General features: G+C 51.7%; 1 protein-coding gene across 1 annotated transcript; it reads right to left on the reverse strand.

The window, feature by feature from the left end:
• Nucleotides 1–955: 955 nt before the first annotated feature.
• LOC135881585 (solute carrier family 22 member 6-A-like) lies at nt 956–16,500 on the reverse strand. Its single transcript, XM_065408242.1, has 10 exons — nt 16,099–16,500; nt 6,955–7,058; nt 6,201–6,355; nt 5,490–5,658; nt 4,948–5,071; nt 4,127–4,242; nt 3,323–3,537; nt 2,588–2,696; nt 2,066–2,269; nt 956–1,040 (listed from the first exon to the last, which is right to left on the reverse strand). Exons 1-10 carry the CDS (start codon nt 16,498–16,500, stop codon nt 956–958), a joined length of 1,683 nt encoding a protein of 560 aa, XP_065264314.1.
• Nucleotides 16,501–24,248: the final 7,748 nt, after the last annotated feature.

A 24,248-nucleotide genomic window follows, 5' to 3' on the forward strand; every position in this document is an offset into this window, starting at 1 on the left:
TTTTTTTGCTTGGGGCGGCAGAAGTGCTGGAGCCAGCCCTGGGACCAGCCCTGGGCTCAGAGGTTAAGTAATCACAAGACACTGCTGTGAAATGACTCTGTGTTTATTATAGGGCCATGTTTGCTCCCCAGTGCACAAAGGCTTGTTTTCTCCAGTGCATAGGCTGAAACATAAGCTCTGGGATAGGTTCATCCCGGCTGTATTTCCAGTGGGGTCTAATCTTGATCCCCCTCTTGTGACAGGCAGGTACAGAGCAGCATCAGAGCAGCAGGGAGCATTTGCAGAAAACCCTGGACTCTGGGCTGTAGTACCCCACTGGAGTCTGCATCTCCTGTTCTATGCCTCCTCCCTCTGCTAGCTGCAGCCCCCCAGTAGTGGTCAGGTGTCCTGCGCCATTAGGGAATGCCCCAGTGGCAGCAGGCAGTGCTGCTGTACATCAGCCACATAACACAGTAACGATACCCGTGTCGGTGCTGAGTTACATTGGCCCCTGGTCCCAGTCCCTGTGCAGCAGGTGTGTGGGTATCGGGCATCAAGAAGTGTATGGTTCAGAGTTTGTCCCTGACTCCTTTCAAAGCAGGGGGGAAAGGTTGCATTACAGAAAGCTGATGGCACCTAGCAGATAAGGGGCATCGTTGTACTCCTTGGCATACTCAGAGCTTTGGTTAGCCCTGGGGGTGGAGGGTTCCTGCCTGTTCCTGAGAGCTTTGAATCAGCCCACACATTCCTTTCCCAGCAGGTTTCTCTCTTGCAACCCTTCCCCCAAGCTGCGGTGCAGATTTAACCCTTTTCCCCCCTGAATCCTTGTGTGCAAAAACCCGCCCTGCGTGTGGGTCTCAAGGGACAAGGTGTTAACTGTGAGAGTATGTGTAATTAGATGAAGGAATATTTGAAACTGAGCTGCTGCCACCCCCAACCCCCATTGGATCCAGAAGGCATCTGGGTCCGAGTGCCATCAGCAAGTCTCTTTGAGCAGAACTTTCTCCTGGTTCTGAAGGGGAATCTTCTCTTTGGTGTCTTCACCCCTCTTCATTCGGGACCTTTGATGAAATGTGGGGGGGGGGGGGGGAAGAATACTAATGAAGCAGCGAGGCAGAACAGGCATAAGTTATTTTCCAACCAGTCTGAATTACTAAAACGAGGCTCTGACATTATTCACCAGGCCTGAACTTCACTAGAGGAACAATACAAGGGTAGTACACCACTGAAGAGCCCCATAGGCTAGTGGTTGATGCTCTGGGTGGGGACTTAGGAGACTCTGAGTTCTAATCCCAACTCAGCTGTTGACCTGCTGTGACACTGGGCAAGTCCTGTCTCGCCTCTGTTCCCCCCACTCATTGTCCATTTAGACCAGCGATCCCCAAACTTTTCATTGTCACGCCCCCTCTTACCCCTGTCCGTGCACACACACCCTGAGCTGGGACTGGGAGCAGGGCCGCAGTTCCAGTAGGTGAGGGGGACATGGACAGGGGTAAGAGGGCGGCAGCTGGGGGTGGGTCTGGGGCTAGGAACGGAGACAGGGGCTGAGGCTGGGGGCGGGGCCGGAGCGGAGTGGCCCTCCCTCCCTGCTCCCCCTGGGAGCTGGCCCAGGCCCCGCTGTGCCCCCTAGGGGGCACACCCCACATTTTGGGAACCTCTGATTTAGACGGTCAGATCTTCAGGATGAATCTGTCTCACTGTGCGTTTATGGGCACAACAGGGGCCCCAATCTTGGATGGGGTCTGTGCAGCGCCTGGTACAATGGGGGCCTGGATAGCTATCTGTCTTTCAACATACATGCCCAGTCTCTTTCCACTCACTGGAATCAGTCAGTGGATAGAGGATGATCAGGAAACCCTTTGTACAGCACCTAGCACAACAGGGTACAGGGCCATGACTGGACACCTGGGTGCTACAGTCATACAAATAATAACAACTCTCTGCACAATTTGCCTTGCGGCTGGGTGGGGACAGGGAGGATCCCAAGCACCAGCTGAGTGTTTTGGCCTTTGGAGTCCAAGCCCTGTCTTGGCCGCAGGTGTCAGAGTCAGACAGAAAGAGAGGGGAGACCCCCCACCAGACCAACCTGCTCTCCACCTCCTCCACAGTGTCTGGCAGTGGTTGGTTGAGAGTCTCCGGGAGGAAGGTGGCCACAATGCCAGAGATGATTGGGGCAGCACCGTAGACGACTGGCGGCAGGAAGGAGAAGTATTCATCCAACATCTTGGCCAAGGGAGCCACAATACCTCCTACCCGGGCCATGGTGCTGCCAAAGCCCAGTCCGGTCTGCCTGGCGTTGCAGGGAAATAACCATCCAGAACAGGGAAGGATTAGCTCAGTACTGGGAGGGCAGAGCTGCTGGGAATCCTAAATAGTGACTCAGCAGGATGTGCTGCTCACTCTTCACAGCCAGTGCTGACCCCAATGCCCCAGCATGGCACTAGGGGGTGCTATGCTGCAGGGAGCAGGGTGGGGGCTCAGTAGGGGTATACTCTCCCCTCTCAGTCAGTGCTGACTCCAATGTTGCAGTGTCATGCTAGGGGGCGCTGTGCTGCAAGGAATTGGGTGCAGGGTTCAGTAGGGGTCAGCTGGAAATACAGCATCTTACCTGATCGGTGTGGGGTAGAGCTCAGTTGTGAATAGAAACACGCAGTTGAAGGCAGCTGAAAGACATCCCTTCCCAATCACAGCCAGTGATGTGCGGACTATCTGCAGCTCTGCAAAGAGGGGACAAGGAGAATCCAGGGCTAGAACCCTGTTCCAAACTCTGAGCTCTCCCTGCCTATCTTCCATTCTGCATCCCAGCACTGTAACCTTGGCAGCCTCTCTCCTCTGCCCTGTTTTGCCTGGCATATCCCCAACCCTGCTCTTTCTTCCTTCATCACTTCTCCAAGACCTGGCCTTTCCCCTCTCTCCCATGGGTAAGAATCTCCTCCATCTCTCATCTTGATTGTTTTATCCTCTTCCCCTCTGACCTCACTCACGCCTACCTCAGGTCTATTCAGATAGATTGCTGTGTATGGAGATAGATAGGTAGTTATGTATGTAGATGAGCTGATGAATGGATGGGTGGATGGTTATGTATGTGGATGCATGGATAGGTGGTTCTGTATATGGATGGATGGATAAATAGGTGGTTACGTATGTAGATGGATAGATAGGTAGTTGTGTATGTGGATAGAAGGATGGATAGATAGGTGGTTATGTATGTGGATGGATAGATAGAGAAAGAGAGAGATGCATACTGAGGGAGTCAATTACTCTTTGAGTTACTTTAGACTCATTGACATGTCTTGGTGGTTATGCGCTAAGCATTGCCGTATGTGGACTGGACCAAACCCACCTCTGGGCACAAAGATGTTTGCGATGATGACAAGCCCAGCCAGGAGGAGGAAGGCTGAGAGCGTGACCCTGCGCCCAATGTAGGACATGGAGATGGTGACCGCCACTTTGGCTGGGAAGTCGACAGCTCCAAAAATCAACTGGATCAGGTAGATACTGACGCCAAAGTTCTGCAGGTCCATGGCCAGCCCGTAATAGGAGAAACTGGTAGAGAACCTGCCATTTGCCAGGGAGAGAGGCAAAGGGATGAGTGAGCGTCCTGTTGAGTGTGCAGCCTGGTGAGATTTAGCTCCAGGCCTAGTCACAACTTAAGCCCAATCTAGATGGGACTTGAGCGCTATCTAGGCCCTTGTGCCAGCCCTGTGAATAGCCACAATGTCCCCTCCAGGGTAGAGTTGGCCAGGGGAACTTTTAGTGTAACGCTTGTGGGTGCTCTGGTTGGTGTGGGTAGTGATGTAACAGAGCGGGAGGCGGGGCATTATTCAAAGCAGGGATGCCCAGGACTGAATGGACACACAAAGGGCCCTAAAATGCACCAACTTTAGAGAGAAAACCCACAGACCTGATAAGAACCTGACAGACTGGAAGATAAGACTTAGATAGACACATAAGGTAGACAGACAGACAGATCAGCGTATGTCTAGGGATGGATTGAAGCATGGATGAATAACCCTTAGGCAGACAGATGTCCAATATCTGTGGATTATCTATGCTCAAAAATGGACTAAGGTTATCAATACTGGATCTGCTAACCTAATTTGGACCCAGATTTAGGATCAGGGCCGAAGGGAAGAAGTGCTCTTACCACACAATTGAGAGGCAGCAGAATATCCGGCGTATGGCGGGCGTGCGTACCAGATCCGAGATAGTGTAGGAGGACTTCACCGTTGACAGTTCCTTCTGCATTTTGGATTTTAGGATCTAGTAGGAAACAAAAGGGTCAGTCGGGAAGCACATGACAGCCCCATAGATTCAGCTATGACAACACAGGACCTGCCAATGGCTCCTTGCTCTGGCAAACGGTAGCTAGTCATTCCTTACTGAGGCAAACTTCCATGGACCTCAGATTTCAGTTCAACAAGACCTACTTGTGATGGAATATAGTCCACATGTATTGACCATACAGGTCTGGTATTATTGGTACTATTAATTAGTAGTATTACGGTAGCACCAAGAGGCCACAACTAAGATCAGAGCTCAGTCACACAGCTCTCTCCCTCCCCCTCCCCCTGCTATTCGAACCCTTCCCCTCTCCCCCACACTCTGCCAGTGCCCCTCAATCCTGAGCCACAGCCCCATCTGCTATGACTGGCAGTTGTGTGAAATGATGTGCTGGTTTTATACCATGGACAAATATCCACAGGGGACTAAGTTAATGTCACTTTGGAGCAAGGGAGGAAGCCAGGGCTGTGCCAGCTCTCTGTTGAAATCAGGCTTTATTCAATCTCCTTTGCCCCGTGCTAGAAATCTGGTGGGACAGGCCCTAGGTCTATGTCCTCTGATAGATTAAAAAGTTAAATGGCCTGATCCTCAGCTGGTGTAAATGAATGACTCCCGTGGAGTTGTGTCCGTTTAGACCACCTGAGGATCAAGCCCTTCATTAAAGACTCCATTGGGTCTCTTTACCTCTGTGGTAATCTTCTCCCCTTCTTCCCGTTTCCCATTCACTCTGGCGACCCTTTGGAGCACCTTCACTGCTCTGTCAGCTTTACCTGCCAGAACCAGCCAGCGGGCAGATTCTGCGAACCACCTGTTGAAAAAGGATAGTCAAATGTTTCTCCTGCAGAGCCAAGGTCAGTGATGTGACCCACAACTTCAATGGGGTCCTCAAAGCAGGATCAGCTGAAGTGTAATGCAGCACAAGATAATTATCCCTGTGCTACAGAGGGGGAAATTGAGGCACAGACAGGAGCAGGAACTTGCCCAAGGAGTCTGCAGCAGAGCCAGGAACAGAACCCAGGAGTCCTGTGCGCCACCCTCTTGAAACCCAAATGCCTGGCTCCTAGTTCCCTGCTGTAACTCCACTTCTCTCAGAGTTGAGAATAGAATCCAGGAGTCCTGACTCCCAGCTCTAACCACTAGACACCACCCCCACCCTGTCTGCTAACAACCACAAGGAAAGAGGACAGCACTTGCGCCTAGAAGGAGAGGTTTCCAGAGACACATACCAGGAATAGATGAGGAAGAAGAAGAAAGGCAAAGACACAGTCAGCTGGAGCCAGCGCCAGTCTGGGATGCCATATGCCAAGCCCGCCAGTAGGATCTGGCCCAGGGTGTAGACGAATCCTGTGATGGCAATGGTGATGGTGCGGAACTCAGTGGGGATCCACTCCACAACTGCAAGGAAAGGAACCTTGTTTAACCTATCCATGGGCAGGATACTGCTAGCCCTGACTCTCCTCGGACCCACTGGCACCACATGTTACTGCACCCTGCAGGGCTGCAGCAGAGGGAATGTACAGCTCTGTACTTTGAGCTGAAATAGCCATACTGGAGACAGCAACTCTTGCCCCTGCTACCTTAAGACCCCCAGTGGTAGCCAGGGATATTGCAGCCTCCAGAGCTGCAGCTCCCCCAGTGGTAGCAGGTGGTATTACATCTTGTGAGGCTGGCGCTGCTTCAGCCCATAGCCCCGGGCAGCTGCAGAGGTAGCAAGGAGAATGTGCAAACAGCCCAATACCCCATGGGAGCCTGCTTGCATGCTCTGCACTTCCTCTCTCTGCTACCTGCAGGCCCCTGGGTCATGCAGGTGTCCTGAGCCACCAGGAGATCCCCAGTGCCAGCAGGTAGTACTGCACCTTTTAGTACATCAGTCACAGTATCTGTTAAGGGTTGAGGTGAGAAGCTTAAGACCTAGCTGCTAAACAGGCAGGGCTTACTCAGGCAGGCGATGCTGAGCCCAAAGCCAGACAGTGCCATCCCACCCAGGAAGCGGAAGATACAGTAGGAGATGTAACTGGGGGAGAAGGCCGTGCAGGTTCCCATCACAGCCAGCTGCAGAAAGGACCAGATCAGCATTGCCTTGCGTCCAAACCTATGGCAAAGGGGGACAGAGAAGGGAATAAGTAACGGGCATTGAGGTAGTGGTCAGGGCTCGGCTGTGGGTCAAATGGGCTGTGATGTGATTGGAGAGGAGGTGATTCTCGGGGCTGATAGGACCATTGGCTTCCAGCTGGCATGTCCAGCTGGGTTGCCATGGACAATTGACCATGAACCAGATGGGGACAATGTGGAGTGATGGTTGACAGATTTTAAGGCTAGATGGGAGCATTAGATTGTCCAGTCTCACTTCCTGTATAACACAGATCATTGGGCTAATTCACTAGGACAGGGAGGTCCCAACTGAAACTGGGGCTCCATTGCGCCAGGTGCTGCACAGACCCAGTGAGAACAGAGTTCCATTGTGACAGCACTGCTCCGCCCCTGACTGAGATCAGGGCCCCATTGTGCTGGACACTGCCCAGAGCTATAGTGAGAGACCGTCCCAGAGAGCTTGCCCCAAACAGACAGAGTACCAGAAGGAAAGGTGGGGCAGAGAGAGAGAGAGGGAGGGACTTGCCCCAGATCACACAACAGAGCAGGGAATAGAACGCAGGTCTCCTGAGTCCATGTCCTGTGCTGTCCTGTGCTTACCTGTCAGAGAGACCGCCTAGCACGAGCGCTCCCAGCAGCACCCCGGCCATGTAGATTGACTGAGCCATCTGCCGGAACTTCCGCAAGTTACACACCAGGTCCCACTGCAGGTGGGGAAAGGGAGACAGAGAGCAAGTCAGTAATTTCTGCAGAGGCCCAGTGGCTGGTGGTCAGATCCTGAAGCACTGGAGCATTGCAACAAGTCACAGCCTGTGGGCTGTGAGCTCGCAAAGTGTCCTCCGTAACTGGTGTCCATGTATAACAGTGGTTGCTGTCATTACACATGCTGTGGCTGTGCAACACAGTCGCTGGTGTTCTGTTCTCATTGCCCTGGTGCAACTCTCACTGGAATCACTGGGGCTGATTCTCACTCATGCTCAGGCCCCTCTGTGCCTCTCTGGCAACGTAAAGGAGCCTTAAAGTGGGTGGGTGTGGCCCCCTAGGAATCCCCACTGAGCTGAGTGCCTCCCTGGCTGGTGTGGAGCTGGAATAAGGGCTGATGCAGGGGGAGAATGGGCACCTGGCCAGAATGCACGGCACTCTGGCTATTCTCTTCCTCCCAGGGGCCATGGGAAGCAGCACATGTGTTAGAGCAGCCCCGGGGTTCTTGTCCCTGGCTGCCATCCCTGCCCTGACCATTCTCCCCTCCCAAAAGATGCATTGGTGATGCTGATTTTGCAAAAGCAGTTACAGTAACGAACACCGTGGTAATAGGCCTGCGAGAAACAGAGAGGGGTTTGTATGGTGATAGATGATGGGTGTGTCTGGGGATAGATATTACAGACACATGGAATGTCTTTCACTACTATCTCACCTGTATAAATGCTGTCTGTTAGCTGTATGGGCTAGGGTTGGTATTCCGGGTTCCTGGGTGAGTAACTGGGTTAAACAAGTCTGGAGAAGCCTCAGCCCTTGGGGGAAATTGCATAACCTGGTTTGAACTGGTGGACAAAGGTGACCACACAGAGGACTGAGAAAGGTATGAAGTGATCATTCTCACCTGATCCAAGAACTGACCTAATGCTGTGCCCAAAAGGCACGGGAAGGGTTTGAAGTACTGTGTTCCTACCCCATTTGGAAGATGGGTGACTGCCAGATAAGACAGGCACATGTATAAACTGTTGATTGTTTTCAAGGGATGGTTTTCTGTAATGCTTTCATTCTGAATAAATCGTACTTTGCTTTCTGATGGCTGGCAGGGCCCTGGGTAAGCAGAGCTGCAGGTGCTGAACTCAAGTAAAAAAAAACACCTGCGGGGCGGCCGGAGCGGCAAAGCACACACACACACACACACACACACACACACAAAACACCTGCGGGGTGGCCGGAGCGGCAAAGCACACACACACAAAACACCTGCGGGGCGGCCGGAGCAGCAAAGCACACACACACACACACACACACACACACACACACAAAACACCTGCGGGGTGGCCGGAGCAGCAAAGCACACACACACAAAACACCTGCGGGGTGGCCGGAGCGGCAAAGCACACACACACAAAACACCTGCGGGGCGGCCAGAGCAGCAAAGCACACACAAAACACCTGCGGGGCGGCCAGAGCGGCAAAGCACACACACACACACACACACACACACACAACACCTGCGGGGCGGCCAGAGCGGCAAAGCACACACACACACAAAACACCTGCGGGGCGGCCGGAGCAGCAAAGCACACACACACAAAACACCTGCGGGGTGGCCGGAGCGGCAAAGCACACACACACAAAACACCTGCGGGGTGGCCGGAGCAGCAAAGCACACACACACAAAACACCTGCGGGGCGGCCAGAGCGGCAAAGCACACACACACACAAAACACCTGCGGGGCGGCCAGAGCGGCAAAGCACACACACACACACAAAACACCTGCGGGGCGGCCAGAGCGGCAAAGCACACACACACACACACACAAAACACCTGCGGGGTGGCCGGAGCGGCAAAGCACACACACACACACACACACACACACACACAAAACACCTGCGGGGTGGCCGGAGCAGCAAAGCACACACACACAAAACACCTGCGGGGTGGCCGGAGCGGCAAAGCACACACACACAAAACACCTGCGGGGCGGCCAGAGCAGCAAAGCACACACACACACAAAACACCTGCGGGGCGGCCAGAGCGGCAAAGCACACACACACACACACACACACACACAACACCTGCGGGGCGGCCAGAGCGGCAAAGCACACACACACACAAAACACCTGCGGGGCGGCCGGAGCAGCAAAGCACACACACACACACACACACACACACACACACACACAAAACACCTGCGGGGTGGCCGGAGCGGCAAAGCACACACACACAAAACACCTGCGGGGCGGCCAGAGCGGCAAAGCACACACACACACAAAACACCTGCGGGGCGGCCAGAGCGGCAAAGCACACACACACACAAAACACCTGCGGGGCGGCCAGAGCGGCAAAGCACACACACACACACACACAAAACACCTGCGGGGCGGCCAGAGCGGCAAAGCACACACACACACACACACAAAACACCTGCGGGGCGGCCAGAGCGGCAAAGCACACACACACACACACACAAAACACCAGCGGGGCGGCCGGAGCAGCAAAGCAGAAAAAAAAAAAAAACCTGCAGGGCGGCCAGAGCGGCAAAGCAAAGCAAAAAAAAAAAAAACCTGCAGGGCGGCTGGAGCCAGGGTGCAGGGGGACTCCCTGTGCTGCAGACGTGCAGCGGAGTGCACGCCCGGTCTAGCAGGGGGGAGCGGGAGGGAGCGGGGGGAGAGAGAGAAGGGGGGCGGCCAGGGCTTCAGCGGGACGCTCGCCACCTGGCCCCTCCCGCTGCGCTGCCTGCCAGGAGGGCTCTGCGCTGCTCCGGTCGGCTGGGAGGGAAGGACGCAGGCTGCTCTGCCGAGTTTGCTGCAGGGCGCTCCCCTCCTCTGCGCCGCCGACCCCTACAGCGCGGCCGGAGCGGCAAACCAAAAAGAAAAAGAAAAGAAAAGAAAAGGGAATCTGCCGCCCCAAGCACGAGCTTGCTCGGCTGGTGCCTGGAGCTGGCCCTGTCTGCCATAACCCCCAGCTCATTCCCAGCAGTACGACTGCTTAGCCAGTTAGTCCTCTTTCTGTAGCTGTGCATTGGATTTTTCCTTCCCAAGTGCAGTACTTTGCACTTGCCTTTACTGAATTTCATTGTGTAGATTTCAGACTGTAACAAGGTGCCCTGCTTCCCAGCTCCCAGAGACCCCACTGCCACACCCAGAGTCTCTTCTCAGGCACTTTTACTTCTCCAGGTGTTGGGCAAACACAACACAAACAGTTCCTCAGCCCACCCTGGGCTACAGCTTCCAGGTAGGGTGACCATATGTCCCAGTTTGGCTGTGACAGTCCCATTTTTCAGCTCTGTCCTGGCTGTCCCTACTTTTTTGCCAAAACTGGGCATTTGTCCTGGCTGCAAGGCAGAGCGGAGAGTGAGGGCTGCTGTCCAGGGGCTCAACTGAAGCCAATGCTGCCCGCCAGCAGGAAGGCAGAGAAATTTGCTGCTAGTGGGCAGTGCTGCCTTCTTCAGAGCTGACCCCCTGGGCGGTGTGGAGCTCGGTGGGTCAGCCCCAGCCCCAGGAGCCGCAGAGCTTGGGGGGTCAGCCCCAATCTCCCCGCGGGTGGCACGGAGCTCAGCGAGTCAGTCTCAGCCCTGGGCGGCATAGGGAGGGCAGCTTTGGCGAGCCTTATGCGCAGGGGGACGGGGGGAGCGGCTCGGGGGAGCTCTGGGCCATCCTGTTTTTACTTTAAGAAATATGGTCACCCTAATTCCAGGGTTTTTTCCCCTTTACCTTTTAGTGGTTCCTGCAGGAGTCTTCCATGCTCTGTTCCCTGAGCACCACCTCCCAGAGCTTTCTCCTTGGAAGGCCCTTTTTCCCCAGCAGGTTTCCACTGCCTCCCCTCCCAGAGATCTCTTAGGAACTCCCTGATTCTTGCAGCTCCCTGGCTCTGTCTCACCAGGTCTCTCCCATCCCACAGAACTTCCTGCTTCTGGCCTGTGTTCCTATTCCCAGGGAGCCAGCAGCAGCTCCCCATGTCTACTCTCTCTACCCCCTTTCCTAACTGACGAGGCCTGATGCACTCAGGCATCCCCCCTCTAAAGCCCAATCGTGATATGCTGACCAAGCACAGGTGCACTGGCCCTGCTCCCTCTCAGAGAACCGATGTCACCCTGTGATATAGATATTTCTCCAACTTGTCACGGTCCTTTTGAATTCTAATCCTGCCCTTCAAAGTGCTTGCAACCCCTCCCATCATAGTGTCACCTGCAGATTTGATAAACATACTTTCCACTGCATGATCCGAGTCACTAAATGAAAATGTCAAATAGTACCAGACCCTGGGGGACCCCACTAGATATATCCTCCCAATGTGACAGCGAATCATTGATTACCATTCTGAGAATGGTCTTTCAGCCAGATATGCACCCCCCCCTTATAGTAGTTTCATCTAGACCACATTTCCCTAATTTGCATGTCATGGGGGACTGTGTCAAAAGCCTTACTAAAATCAAGACCTATCACATCTACTGCTTCCCCACATCCACTAGCCAGTTACTCTGTCAAAAAAGGAAATTAGGTTGGTTTGGCATGATTTGTTCTTGACAAATCCATGTTGGCTATTATTTACAACCCTATTATTCTCTAGGTCAGTGGCTCTCAAACTTTTTTACTGGTGACCCCTTTCACATAGCAAACTTCTGAGTGTGACCCCCTTTATAAATTAAAAATACTTTTTAATATATTTAACACCATTATAAATGCTGGAGGCAAAGTGGGGTTTGGGGTGGAGGCTGACAGCTTGTGACCCCCCCAGGTAATAACCTCATGACCCCCTGAGGGGTCCCGACCCCCAGTTTGAGAACCCCTGCTCTAGGTGCTTACAAACTGATTGTTAAATAATATGGTCCAGTATCTTTCCAAGTATTGTAGTGGGCCGACTGATCTATGATTCCCCAGGCCTTCTTTGTTTCCCTTTTTAGAGATAGGTACATTTACCCTTCTCCAGTCCTCTGAGACCTCACCCATCCTCCTTGAGTTCTCAAGGATAAACACTAATGGTTTCAAGATTGTTGCAGGTAGTTCCTTAAGTACCCCAGGGTGAATTTCATCTGGCCTTGCCAACTTGAATACATCTAACTTGTCTAAATATTCTTTAATCTGTTCTTTCCCTATTCTGGCTTGTGTTCCTTCCCTCTGGTTCTTAATGTTAAATCTGTTAAACATCTTGTCACAATTATCCTTTTCAGTGAAGATTGAAGCAAAATGGGCATTAAACTCTTCAGTCTTCTTAATGTCATCCATTAGTAGCTCTCCTTCCCTGCTAAGTAAAGGACCTACATTTTCCTTTGCTTTTCTCTTGCTCCTGATGTATTTATAGAATCTTCACTTATATATTCACCTTTTATATCCCTTGCTAGGTGTAACTCATTTTGTGCCTTAGCCTTTCTGATCTTGTCCCTTCATACTTGCACTATTCTTTTGTACTCATCCTTAGCCATTAGTCCATGTTTCCACTTTTTGTAGGTTTCCTTTTTGATTTTCAGGTCATTAAAGCTCTCCTGATGGGCCATATTGGCCTCTTACCTTTTTCATAGATTCATAGAATCTAGGACTGGAAGGGACCTCGAGAGGTCATCGAGTCCAGTCCCCTGCCCGCATGGCAGGACCAAATACTGTCTAGACCATCCCTGATAGACATTTATCTAACCTACTCTAAAATATCTCCAGAGATGGAGATTCCACAACCTCCCTAGGCAATTTATTCCAGTGTTTAACCACCCTGACAGTGAGGAACTTTTTCCTAATGTCCAACCTAGACCTCCCTTGCTGCAGTTTAAGCCCATTGCTTCTTGTTCTATCCTTAGAGGCTAAGGTGAACAAGTTTTCTCCCTCCTCCTTATGACACCCTTTTAGATACCTGAAAACTGCTATCATGTCCCCTCTCAGTCTTCTCTTTTCCAAACTAAACAAACCCAATTCTTTCAGCCTTCCTTCATAGGTCATGTTCTCAAGACCTTTAATCATTCTTGTTGCTCTTCTCTGGACCCTTTCCAATTTCTCCACATCTTTCTTGAAATGCGGTGCCCAGAACTGCACACAATACTCCAGCTGAGGCCTAACCAGAGCAGAGTAGAGCGGAAGAATGACTTCTCGTGTCTTGCTCACAACACACCTGTTAATACATCCCAGAATCGTGTTTGCTTTTTTTGCAACAGCATCACACTGTTGACTCATATTTAGCTTGTGGTCCACTATAACCCCTAGATCCCTTTCTGCCGTACTCCTTCCTAGACAGTCTCTTCCCATTCTGTATGTGTGAAACTGATTTTTTCTTCCTAAGTGGAGCACTTTGCATTTGTCTTTGTTAAACTTCATCCTGTTTACCTCAGACCATTTCTCCAATTTGTCCAGATCATTTTGAATTATGACCCTGTCCTCCAAAGCAGTTGCAATCCCTCCCAGTTTGGTATCATCCACAAACTTAATAAGCGTACTTTCTATGCCAATATCTAAGTCGTTGATGAAGATATTGAACAGAGCCGGTCCCAAAACAGATCCCTGCGGAACCCCACTCGTTATGCCTTTCCAGCAGGATTGGGAACCATTAATAACAACTCTCTGAGTACGGTTATCCAGCCAGTTATGCACCCACCTTATAGTAGCCCCATCTAAATTGTATTTGCCTAGTTTATCGATAAGAATATCATGCGAGACCATATCAAATGCCTTACTAAAGTCTAGGTATACCACATCCACAGCTTCTCCCTTATCCACAAGACTCGTTATCCTATCAAAGAAAGCTATCAGATTGGTTTGACATGATTTGTTCTTTACAAATCCATGCTGGCTGTTCCCTATCACCTTACCACCTTCCAAGTGTTTGCAGATGATTTCCTTAATTACTTGCTCCATTATCTTCCCTGGCACAGAAGTTAAACTAACTGGTCTGTAGTTTCCTGGGTTGTTTTTATTTCCCTTTTTATAGATGGGCACTATATTTGCCCTTTTCCAGTCTTCTGGAATCTCTCCCGTCTCCCATGATTTTCCAAAGATAATAGCTAGAGGCTCAGATACCTTCTCTATTAGCTCCTTGAGTATTCTAGGATGCATTTCATCAGGCCCTGGTGACTTGCAGGCATCTAACTTTTCTAAGTGATTTTTAACTTGTTCTTTTTTTATTTTATCTGCTAAATCTACCCCCTTCCCATTAGCATTCACTATGTTAGGCATTCCTTCAGACTTCTCAGTGAAGACCGAAACAAAGAAGTCATTAAGCATCTCTGCCATTTCCAAGTTTCCTGTTACTGTTTCTCCCTCTTCACTAAGCAGTGGGCCTACCCTGTCTTTGGTCTTCCTCTTGCTTCTAATGTATTGATAAAAAGTAGGGTTACCATACGTCCTCTTTTTCCCGGACATGTCCGGCTTTTTGGCACTCAAACCCCCATCCGGGGGGAATTGCCAAAAAGCCGAACATGTCCGGGAAAATGGCGGCTCTGCTCCTCCCCTGACTCTTCGGCTCTGTTTAAGAGCCGAGCTGCCTGAGCGCTATGGGCTTCAGGCAGCCCCCTTGCCTCCGGACCCCAGCCGCCGGCCGGGCACTTCCCCTCCCGGGCTCCGGCGGCGCAGGGTCCGGAGGCACGGGGGCTGCCCGAAGCCGGTAGCGCTGGGGCAGCTCGGCTCTTAAACAGAGCCGAAGAGTCAGGGGAGGAGCAGAGCCTCCAGCCACGGCGGCTCTGCTCCTCCCCGACTCTTCGGCTCTGTTTAAGAGCCGAGCGCTACGGGCTTTGGGCAGCCCCGATAGCTCCGGACCCTGCGCCGCCGGAGCCCGGGAGGGGAAGTGCCCGGCTGGGGGCGCAGGGTCCGGAGGCATGGGGGCTGCCCGAAGCCCAAGCGCTACCGGCTTCACGGTTTGCCGGGCAGCCTCCAGACCCTGCGCCCCCGGCTGGGCGCTTCCCCTCCCGGGCTCCAGCTGCGCTGGGCAAGCGCCGGCCGGGGGCGCAGGGTCTGGGGGCTGCCCGGCAAACCGTCAAGCCGGTAGCGCTCGGGCAGCCCTTTCCCCGTGGCTGGGAGTGGGAGGGAGGAGGGGGCGGAGTTAGGGTGGGGAAGGGGCGGAGTTGGGGTGGGGCTGGGGGTGGGGAAATGGGCGGGGCCAGGGCCTGTGGAGGGTCCTCTTTTTTTATTTAATAGATATGGTAACCCTATAAAAAGTCTTCTTGTTTCCCTTTATTCCTGTAGTTAGTTTGAGCTCATTTTGTGCCTTTGCCTTTCTAATCTTGCCCCTGCATTCCTGTGTTGTTTGCCTATATTCATCCTTTGTAATCTGTCCTAGTTTCCATTTTTTATATGACTCCTTTTTATTTTTTAGATCATGCAAGATCTCTTGGTTAAGCCAAGGAGGTCTTTTGCCACATTTTCTATCTTTCCTAACCAGCGGAATAGCTTGCTTTTGGGCCCTTAATAGTGTCCCTTTGAAAAACTGCCAACTCTCCTCAGTTGTTTTTCCCCTCAGTCTTGATTCCCATGGGACCTTACCTATCAGCTCTCTGATTTCTTACTGTCTTTCCTGCGTAACAGGATGGTTTGCTGTTGTGCCTTTAATATTGTCTCTTTAAGAAACTGCCAGCCCTCCTGAACTCCTTTTTCCCTTAGATTTTCTTCCCCTGGGTACCCACCTGCCAGTTCTCTGAGTTTGTTAAAATTGGCTTTTTTGAAGGCCATTGTCCTCATTCTGCTGCTCTCACTCCTTCCTTTCCTTAGAATCACGAAATCTCTCATTTCATGATCACTTTCGCTCAAATTGCCTTCCATCTTCAGATTCTCAACCAATTCCTCGTCTAGTCAGAATCAAGTCTAAAACAGCTGACACCTCCCCCACACACACACGTTTTGAAACAAGTTGTCTCCAACACATTCCAACAACTTATTGAAGATTTTGTGTTTTGCTGTATTTGTATCCCCATACAAACCCCTGTGTCTCCCTGTCCCATTCACATCCCGTTGTCTACCTAGTTATTTATGCGGTTCTCCTCTCTCTGATCCCAGAGCACCTCAATATTAATGGCGCCCGGTGCCCCCAACCTGCCCATTCCACCTAGTCCCTAGCAGCGGAGTATGTCTCACCTCAGTAATGATGGTGGAGGTGAACATGCTCCTATCATAGGTCCATCCCTCCGTGCAGGGCTCTGTGTCCAGCTGAGTTCCATTGGGCTCGGTGACATTGGGGTCTAGGAGCTGCCACTGAGCGGTGACAAAGCGGTGGCACTTCTCTGGCTGCCGGTTCCTGTCCATGGGGATGGCGACCCGGAGCAGGTCCTGGGAGTCCAGGCGCAGGATGGCATTAGGGTAGCGGGTGTTGTTGGCATCAATATGGACTTGGCAGTGGTGCCCTGGGATGGCGGCAGTGAAGTTCTGCAGGAGGTTGTGGCTGGCCATCAGCACGATGGGGATGGTAAGCAACATTGTGTGGATAATTTGGAAACGTCCCATACCGCCCACCTGATGTAAGAATTCGGCGAAAGACATGGTCCCGCTGGAAGCACCTTGCCCTCAGAAATAACCCCAGGCTACAAAAAATACTCCAGGATTCAAAATACTTCTAGAGCTGCATGGATCTCAAACCAGAACGGGGATTAAGGGGCTGCTGCTGCCTCTGAGCTAATGCGTCTCCTTCTGTAATTGAATGTCACGCTCCTAGATCCAGTGGTCCGGAGGACACTCCCCTCAAGGGGAATCTGGTGTGCAACAGATTGGGGCTTTAGAAGGCTGATGGAAGAGTACTTGGAGCCCTGGAGAGATTTGGCATTTACCTAAGACGCTGCTGCAGAGTTGCTCCCAGTGCTGAAATATCCACAGGAGAGCTGGCAAAAGAGCTTTTTAGTTTGATCGAGGTGCGTCTGCCACGGGTTTTCACCTGTGGCTTGAGATTAGAGTCCCTGTGTCTGTGAATCTTCCAGGTAGCCCAGCAGAACTGGTGTCTCTTCTCTGGCAAACAAAACAGGGCTTGTTAAAATGCACCATCAGTCACCTGCTTTGCAAATGTCACTAGGCACCTTTGCTAAGGGTGGTGCCTTCCTAGATTCCTGTTTTCCCCCTTGCGACAAAGAGATCCTGATTTAAGGGTCCTTGAGAGGATTATATAAAATTTAATCAGCTCATTTGGTTAAAGTTTTACTCCTGTTTTAAGGGATTCATTAAAATTAAAAGGGAAAAAGCTGAAAAAAATTAAGGGGCAAATGGAGAAAAATGCAGCAGAGGAAAGTGCACTGGCTCTTGCTGGAGGACAGGTTCAGTCTAAGGCTTGGGGCTGAGAATTGTGACATTCCCACAGAGCAAAGTCAGGGAAAGCCAGCCTTCTGGAATCTGAGAGGGGCTGAGAAGGGAAATGCACCAGTGCTCTCTGCTGGAGGGACTGTGTTCAGAAATGTACAGGGCTCTGGGTGGCTGGGTAAAAGGCCTGTGGGTTCTAGAGGTCAAAGTGCCCAGGTCTGGTCTCTCCCACTGGGGAGCGTTGCGGGTGTCTTGTGACACATTTGCCTGGCTTCAGCCATCAGAGACGGCTGCATGAGCACATTGATCTGGGAAAGTGGAGGAAAAATTAAATCTAAGATGGCCCTGCAGTTAAGGCACTGCGATTAGTGCCCCCCCACCCTCCAGTCATGAAGGATGATCCACGGATCCTGACCGAGATCAGGTCCCCCCTCTTGTGCCGGGCGCTCCACAGATCCTACCGAGATCGGGGCCCTCCTCTTGTGCTGGGCGCTCTACAGATCCTGACTGAGATCAGGGTCCCCTTCTTGTGCCAGGTGCTGCACAGACCCCGGTGTGGTAGGCACCGCACGGACACACAGCGAGAGACAGTCCCTACCCCAGGCCTGCACAACATACGGCCCGCGGGCCGCATGCAGCCCGCGGGGGCTCACTGTGCGGCCCGCGGGGGCTCACTCTCAAGCCTGGGAGGGAGGGGGAGCAGCGGCGCGCGAATCAGCTGTTTCGCGCGCCGCGGCCGCTCGGGGTCTCCCCCTCCCTCCCAGGCTCTCAAACCTGGGAGGGAGGGGGGGAGATCCCGAGCGGCCGCGGCGCGCGAAACCGGCCCCCCTGCCCCAAGCGGGACACGGGCAGGGAGCCCTCGCGCGCTGCCGCCCCCGCCCCAAGCGGGACACGGGCAGGGAGCCCTCGCGCGCTGCCGCGCCTCCACCCCCCTGCCCCAAGCGGGACACGGAGCCCACGCGCAGCGCCGCACCCCGCAGGCCTCAAGCAGGACAGGGAGCCCTCGTGCACCGCTGCCCCTCCCCACTGCCCCAAGCGGGACACGGGCACGGAGCCCTCGCCCCCCCCCCCCCAGCAGGGACACGGGGCTCAGCCACCGCCCCCGTCCTGAGCGCTTTTTGGCCCCCCCCCCGGGACTCCTGTCCCATCCACCCCCCCGCGTTCCTTGATGCCCCCCCCCGGGACCCCTGCCCCATCCACCCCCTTCCCTGTCCCCTGACTGCCCTCCGCCGCCCCATCCAACTCCTCTCCTGATTCCCTATCCAACCACCCCTTCTCCCTGTCCCCTGACCACCCTTGGAACCCCTGCCCCTGACTGCCTCCCACCGCCCCATCCAACCCCTGCTCCTTCCTGACTGCCCCCTGGGACCCTTGCCCCCATTCAATCCTCCTGTTCCCTGCCATCTGACTGCCCCGACCCCTATCCACCCCCCCACCCCACCCCCTGAACTCCCCTGCCCTCTATCCAACACCCCCTCCCTGCTCCCTTACCGCGCTGCCTGGAGGTGGCTGGCGGCGCTACAGCCACGCCGCTCGGCTGGAGCCGGGCCACGACGCCACCGTGCAGTGCCTGGAGCACCGGGTCAGGCTGAGCTTGCAGCCCCCCTGCTTCCCGCGAATCAGCTGTTCACGCAAGAAGCCTGGGAGGGCTGAGAAGCAAGCGGCGGCTTCGCGCTCAGGCCCAGGGAGGCGGAGCAGAGGTGAGTTGGGGCGGGGAGCGGTTCCCCTCCGCGCCCCTCCCCCCGGGTTACCTGCTGTGGCGCGGGCGGCTCCCCCCACCCCAGCTCACCTCCGCTCCGGCTCCCTGGGCTTGAGCGCGAAGCCACCGCTTGCTTCTCTGCCCTCCCAGGCTTCCCGCACGAACAGCTGATTCGCGGGAAGCGGGGGGTGGGGGGGATGGGGAGAAGTGGGGCAGAGTGTTCAGAGGCAGAGGCAGAGGCGGAGCGGAGGTGAGCTGGGGCTGGGGAGTGGGGCGGAGAGCTGGAGCACCCATGGGGTCGGCTCCTAAGGCGCCACTTTTGGATAATGTGCTCAGGGGGAGCAGCCGCTCCCTCTGCTCCCCCCCAGCTACGGTCCTGGTCACTTCAACTTACCAGTTGTTAAATTTAGAAGCCCTTTTAGAACCGGTTGTCCCGCGCAGGACAACTGGTTCTAAAAGGGCTTCTAAATTTAACAACTGGTTCCCGCGAACCGGCTCCCGCTCACCACTGGAGACTCCCCTTGCCGCTCTCACCCTAGGAGCCAGAGACCTCCCAGCAGGGCTGGTGAGTACGGCCAGGGAAGGGGGAAGGGTGTGGTGGAGTGAGTGTCTGGGAGATGTGCGGGGGGTGCTGGGCTGTGAGGGTGTGGAGGGCACTGGGCAGTGGGGGAGGTTTGTGTGTTTTGGGGTGCTAGGCAGTGGGGGCCTGTTGGGGGGTGCTGGGCAGTGAGGGAGATCTGTGTGTGTCAGGGCACTGGGGGTCTGTGTGGGGCATTGTTTAGTTGTGGTGGTGGGGCTGTGGGGAAGGGCACTGGGAGGGAGGGAGGAGAAATCTGTGTGTATTGGGAAACTAGTGAGTGGGGGGTTCTATGTGGGGTGCTGATGTGTATTAAGAGTTACCAGCTGGATTGAGGACTGATAGATCTGGACAGAGTTTATATTGAATGGGCAAATGAAAAAGATCGCAGGGAAAAACAGTAAGGTTAGTTTAGCCGTCTTTGACATTTCGACCAATAAGGACATTAAAATGCATTTGTAATTACATATCTTATTCTTGGCTGATAATCATTTATTGATATTTTTTAGGAAAATTTTCAATTTAAAACACAAACTTTTGTTTTTCTTTTTTTACTTATGATGTCTATCTGAAAACCCATATAAATTGACACAAATTGCAAATTAAAACTTTTTAAATGTATAAGCATTTTACTCACTTGGGCGCATTTGCCTCATGGCACACAAATTTGAACTCTGCTTCAAAAATTTGCACAGAAGAAATTTTTCTTTTACCTTAATTATACTATCTTAGGAGCCCGCTATAACATAGTACCAAGGTTCAATACAAAGTCATATAAAAGTTATACAAAAATGCATAATGCAGAGATTTATCTACAACTGCATTGATTGACTGCTGTGTGCAGTAATATAGTGACCCCTGGACCTACAGGCTTCCACACACCGTCAGTGCCTTGCTAGTGTGCCATGCGCCGTGAGATATCTCTTCTCTTTGTGTGTGACTGTGAGTGTTTCCCTTGTGTGTGAATTTATTCAACAAAATCTTGAGCTTCATAATGGATACCATGAGTGAAAAGAAAAAGAGAAAAAGAGAATCAGAGCACAGAGTTTTCAACACTGAATGGACGAATAAATACTTATATACTATTTCCAAAGACAAAATACTGTGCCTCGTGTGTCGCGAAACGTTAGCCGTTCCGAAAGAATACAACCTTCGGTGGCACTTTGAAACTAAGCATCCCAATCTCGCCAAATTGAGCCCAAATGAAAAAATAATTAAAGCAGCCAGTTTAGCGAAAAACCTTAGTAGAGAACAGCAAATTTTCAAGAAAGTGAGCACTGAGAACGATACAGTTACTAAAGTAAGCTTTAAAATTTCTAAGGAAATTGCTGCTGCTGGGAAATGCTTGACAGAAGGCGAGTTATTAAAAAAGTGTATGTTGATTGCTGTATCTGAGTTATGTCCAGAAAAGAGGGGAATATTTGAGAATGTCAGTCTATCATGCATGACTGTACGGAGAAGAATAGCTGACATTTCTACCAATTTAAGTGATCAGTTAAAGCAGAGAGTCAGTGAATTCTGCTTTTACTCCCTAGCTATGGATGAAAGCACTGATTTAAAAGACACCGCCCAACTTCTTATTTTTATTAGAGGTATTGATAAAAACTTTGAAATTACTGAAGAACTTGCTGGCATGTGCTCCATGACGGGTCGCACAACCGGAAAAGAAATTTCCAGTGAAGTGATAAAGTGCACGAATGATAAGTCGGGATTAGATTTCACAAACTTGGTGGCCATTTGTACTGATGGTGCTCCAGCTATGTGCCAAAAAAATGTTGGAGCAGTTACTCTTCTTGAAGAATTTATCGGGAGAGAAATAACCAAACATCACTTCATTATACATCGGCAGGTTTTGTGTAGCAAAGTCTTAAAATTTGAGCATGTAATGTCAGTGGTAGTTTCCATTGTAAACTACATCCGTTCTAGAGGACTAAAACATAGGACATTTCGAGCCTTTCTTGAAGGGGTAGACACCGAGTGCAATGACTTAATCTACCATACAGAAGTGAGATGGTTGAGTCGAGGAAGAGTGCTCCAGCGTTTTGTTGCTTTGAAAGAGGAGGTAGCAAAATTCCTAGAAAATGGGCCAATAAAATTCCCAGAGCTTGAAAATGAGTCCTGGAATCAAGATCTCTTTTTCTTTTGTGATATTAGAGCACACCTGAATGATCTCAACATTCAACTTCAGGGAAAAAATCAACTTATATTTCAAATGTGTGCAGCAGTAAAAGCTTTCAAAATGAAATTGAAACTTTTCAGAAGTCAGCTGTCAAAAGGTGAAATGTGTCACTTTCCCACTTGTGCACAGCGTATCCCTCAGCACAAACACGCCGAGTTAGGAGAAAAATACGCAAAGCACATCATTCTTTTGATTAAAGAATTTGACAGAAGACTGACTTTGTCTAAAGAAGAAGACGTCCAGTTGAAGCTGATTGAAGATCCCTTTTCTGTGGATCCAGAGGAAGTGCCACTAGATTTGCAGTTGGAGGTTATTGAACTTCAGTGTTCAGCAGTTTACCGAAATAAGCACAGAGAAAGCAGCTTGCGGGACTTCTACAAAAGTCTGGACAATGAAGTTGCACTGAAAACGTTCAGCATTTTTGGACGCACTTACATATGTGAACAAACATTTTCCATCATGAACATGAATAAAAACAAGCAATGTTCTTCTCTGACTGACGACCATTTGGAAGACATTATGAAAATATCCACTTCAAATATGACCCCCAAATGCGACAAGCTTGTTGCCGAAAAGAGATGTAATATTTCTCATTAAATTTGCAAGGTAATTATGAAAAGTACAAATGTTTTCTTTCAACGGAACAGATGTTTTTAATTTTTCCATGATTAATAAAAAAATTTAAAAGAATTAAAAAAATTGTTTGATTTAATTGAAAAATTCTTAATAAAGTATCACACACCCTCCCCCGCAAACCTTAGCTGTTTCGGTGGTGCGGTGCCGGGGAAGGAGGGTTTGTTTCCGCGGGGCTGGGCGGTGCTGGGGGGAGGGGGGTGTTTCCGCGGGGCCGGGAGGTTTCGGCCCTCAGCTGTTTTCTTTGGAGTAATATGGCCCTCGCCGCTTTACGAGTTGTGCAGGCCTGCCCTACCCTGATGAGCTCAGTCTAAGCAGCCAAAGAAAGATAATTCTCCCCCATTTTACAAACAGGGAAACTGAGGCACAGAGCGATGATGTGATTTGCTCAAGGGATCTCCTGGGTACCAATTCTTTCCCACAAGGCCATTGTTCATCTGCTGGATAGGAATGACAACCAGTGCATCGGTTCAGCAGAGCCAGTGGTAGCAGGTCGAAGCCAAATGTAGTTACACAAGAAGCAGAGGAGGTAGCAGATGCTGGGGACTGCATGTCAAGACCTGGGGGTGGAGCTGCTCCATTCAAAGCCTGAGCTCCTTAGCCTGGCAAAACACCCACAATAGGCCAGTCCCTGGGGGTGGGACGGATATTTGCATGGCCTTAGTTCTGTGTTGGAAGGATGGTGTTGTGGGTAAGGCACTGGGCCATGACTCAGGAAAAAATCCCAGATGTAAAACTCCCCGTGCCTCAGTTTCCCCAGCTGTCTGTTTAGACTGTGAGCTCTTTGAGGCAGGGTCAGTCTATCGCTGTGTGTCACACAATGGGACCAAGGTCTGTGCAGCGCCAGACACAATGGGGCTCCAATCTCGGGCGAGGTCCATGCAGATTCTGTTCTATGGAGGTTCCTATCTGCCTTTATCACCATAGTACCTCAGTCCCTATCTGTGCACCACCACAGTTCCCACTGGCTTCAGCTGCGACTGAAAACCAGGCCATGGTTTGGCCTCCCGAATTCAAAGGCCATGAAGATGTTGGCATTTACCTCCCAGCTGCATCACCAGTTGACCTGCCAATCAATGCATCTCTATAGAGCCACATGCCCCAGGCAACTGACTTTATTCAGAGCCTCGTTAATTCACCACATAATGTTTCGTGGCTACTCCTCATTATTCAAAGCCGGTCCAACTACGAAGGCTAGATTAGATGGTCCCACTGAACAGAGTTTGGACAGTGTTGCGGGTTGCTAAACTGGCAAGTGCCAGTCACTAGTTAAAGGGACCCTGTCCTGGTACAAAGACCACATCGGGCCTAGGAGTTTAGCCTTAGTAAGAGCTGCAGGATTTGTCCCAACCGGTGACTGGTGCTTTGTAAGAAGGAAACAGGCACACCGGCCTATTGCAGCTGCAGTCTGTCCTCTTCTACCTCTTCGATCATTGATATTTATGTTACGGAAGCACTCCCAGGGCTCAACAGAGATCAGGACCCTTGTTGGGCCAGGCGCTGCACAGGCCCCCTGATCGAGATCAGGGCCCCGTCATGCCAGGTGCTGTACAGACCCTGACCAAAATCAGGGCCCCATCCTGCCAAGTGCTGCACAGACCCCCTGACCGAGATCAAGGCCCCATCCTGCCAGGTGCTGCACCAATGTATGGTGCGAAACAGCCCTTGCGCCAAAGATCTTACACACTAAATTGACAAGGGAAGGATCATTCTCCCCATTTCACAGATGAGCTGAAACTGAGGCCCAGAGTGATGCAGTGGCTTGCCCAAGGTCACACAGGAAGTCTGTGTCAGAGCTAGGAATTGACCCCGAATATCCTAAGTCTCAATGCAGTGTCATAACCCAACTCAAAGAAAGCCAAACTAACTGAACTTGGATACCCCGCTCAGTTCTGCACTGCTTTATGGAGGGGGCC

Source organism: Emys orbicularis, chromosome 7 (genome assembly GCF_028017835.1).
Source record: "Emys orbicularis isolate rEmyOrb1 chromosome 7, rEmyOrb1.hap1, whole genome shotgun sequence".
Lineage (NCBI taxonomy): Eukaryota > Metazoa > Chordata > Testudines > Emydidae > Emys > Emys orbicularis.

Coding starts and splice junctions, on each gene's coding strand:
- LOC135881585 (XM_065408242.1), bottom strand. CDS start 16,500: ATGTCTTTCGCCGAATTCTTACATCAGGTGGGCGGTATGGGACGTTTC. Junction 5,072..5,489: donor TTCTTCCTCATCTATTCCTG/GTATGTGTCTCT, acceptor CTTTTTCAACAG/GTGGTTCGCAGAATCTGCCC. Junction 2,697..3,322: donor AAACATCTTTGTGCCCAGAG/GTGGGTTTGGTC, acceptor CCCTCTTTGCAG/AGCTGCAGATAGTCCGCACA.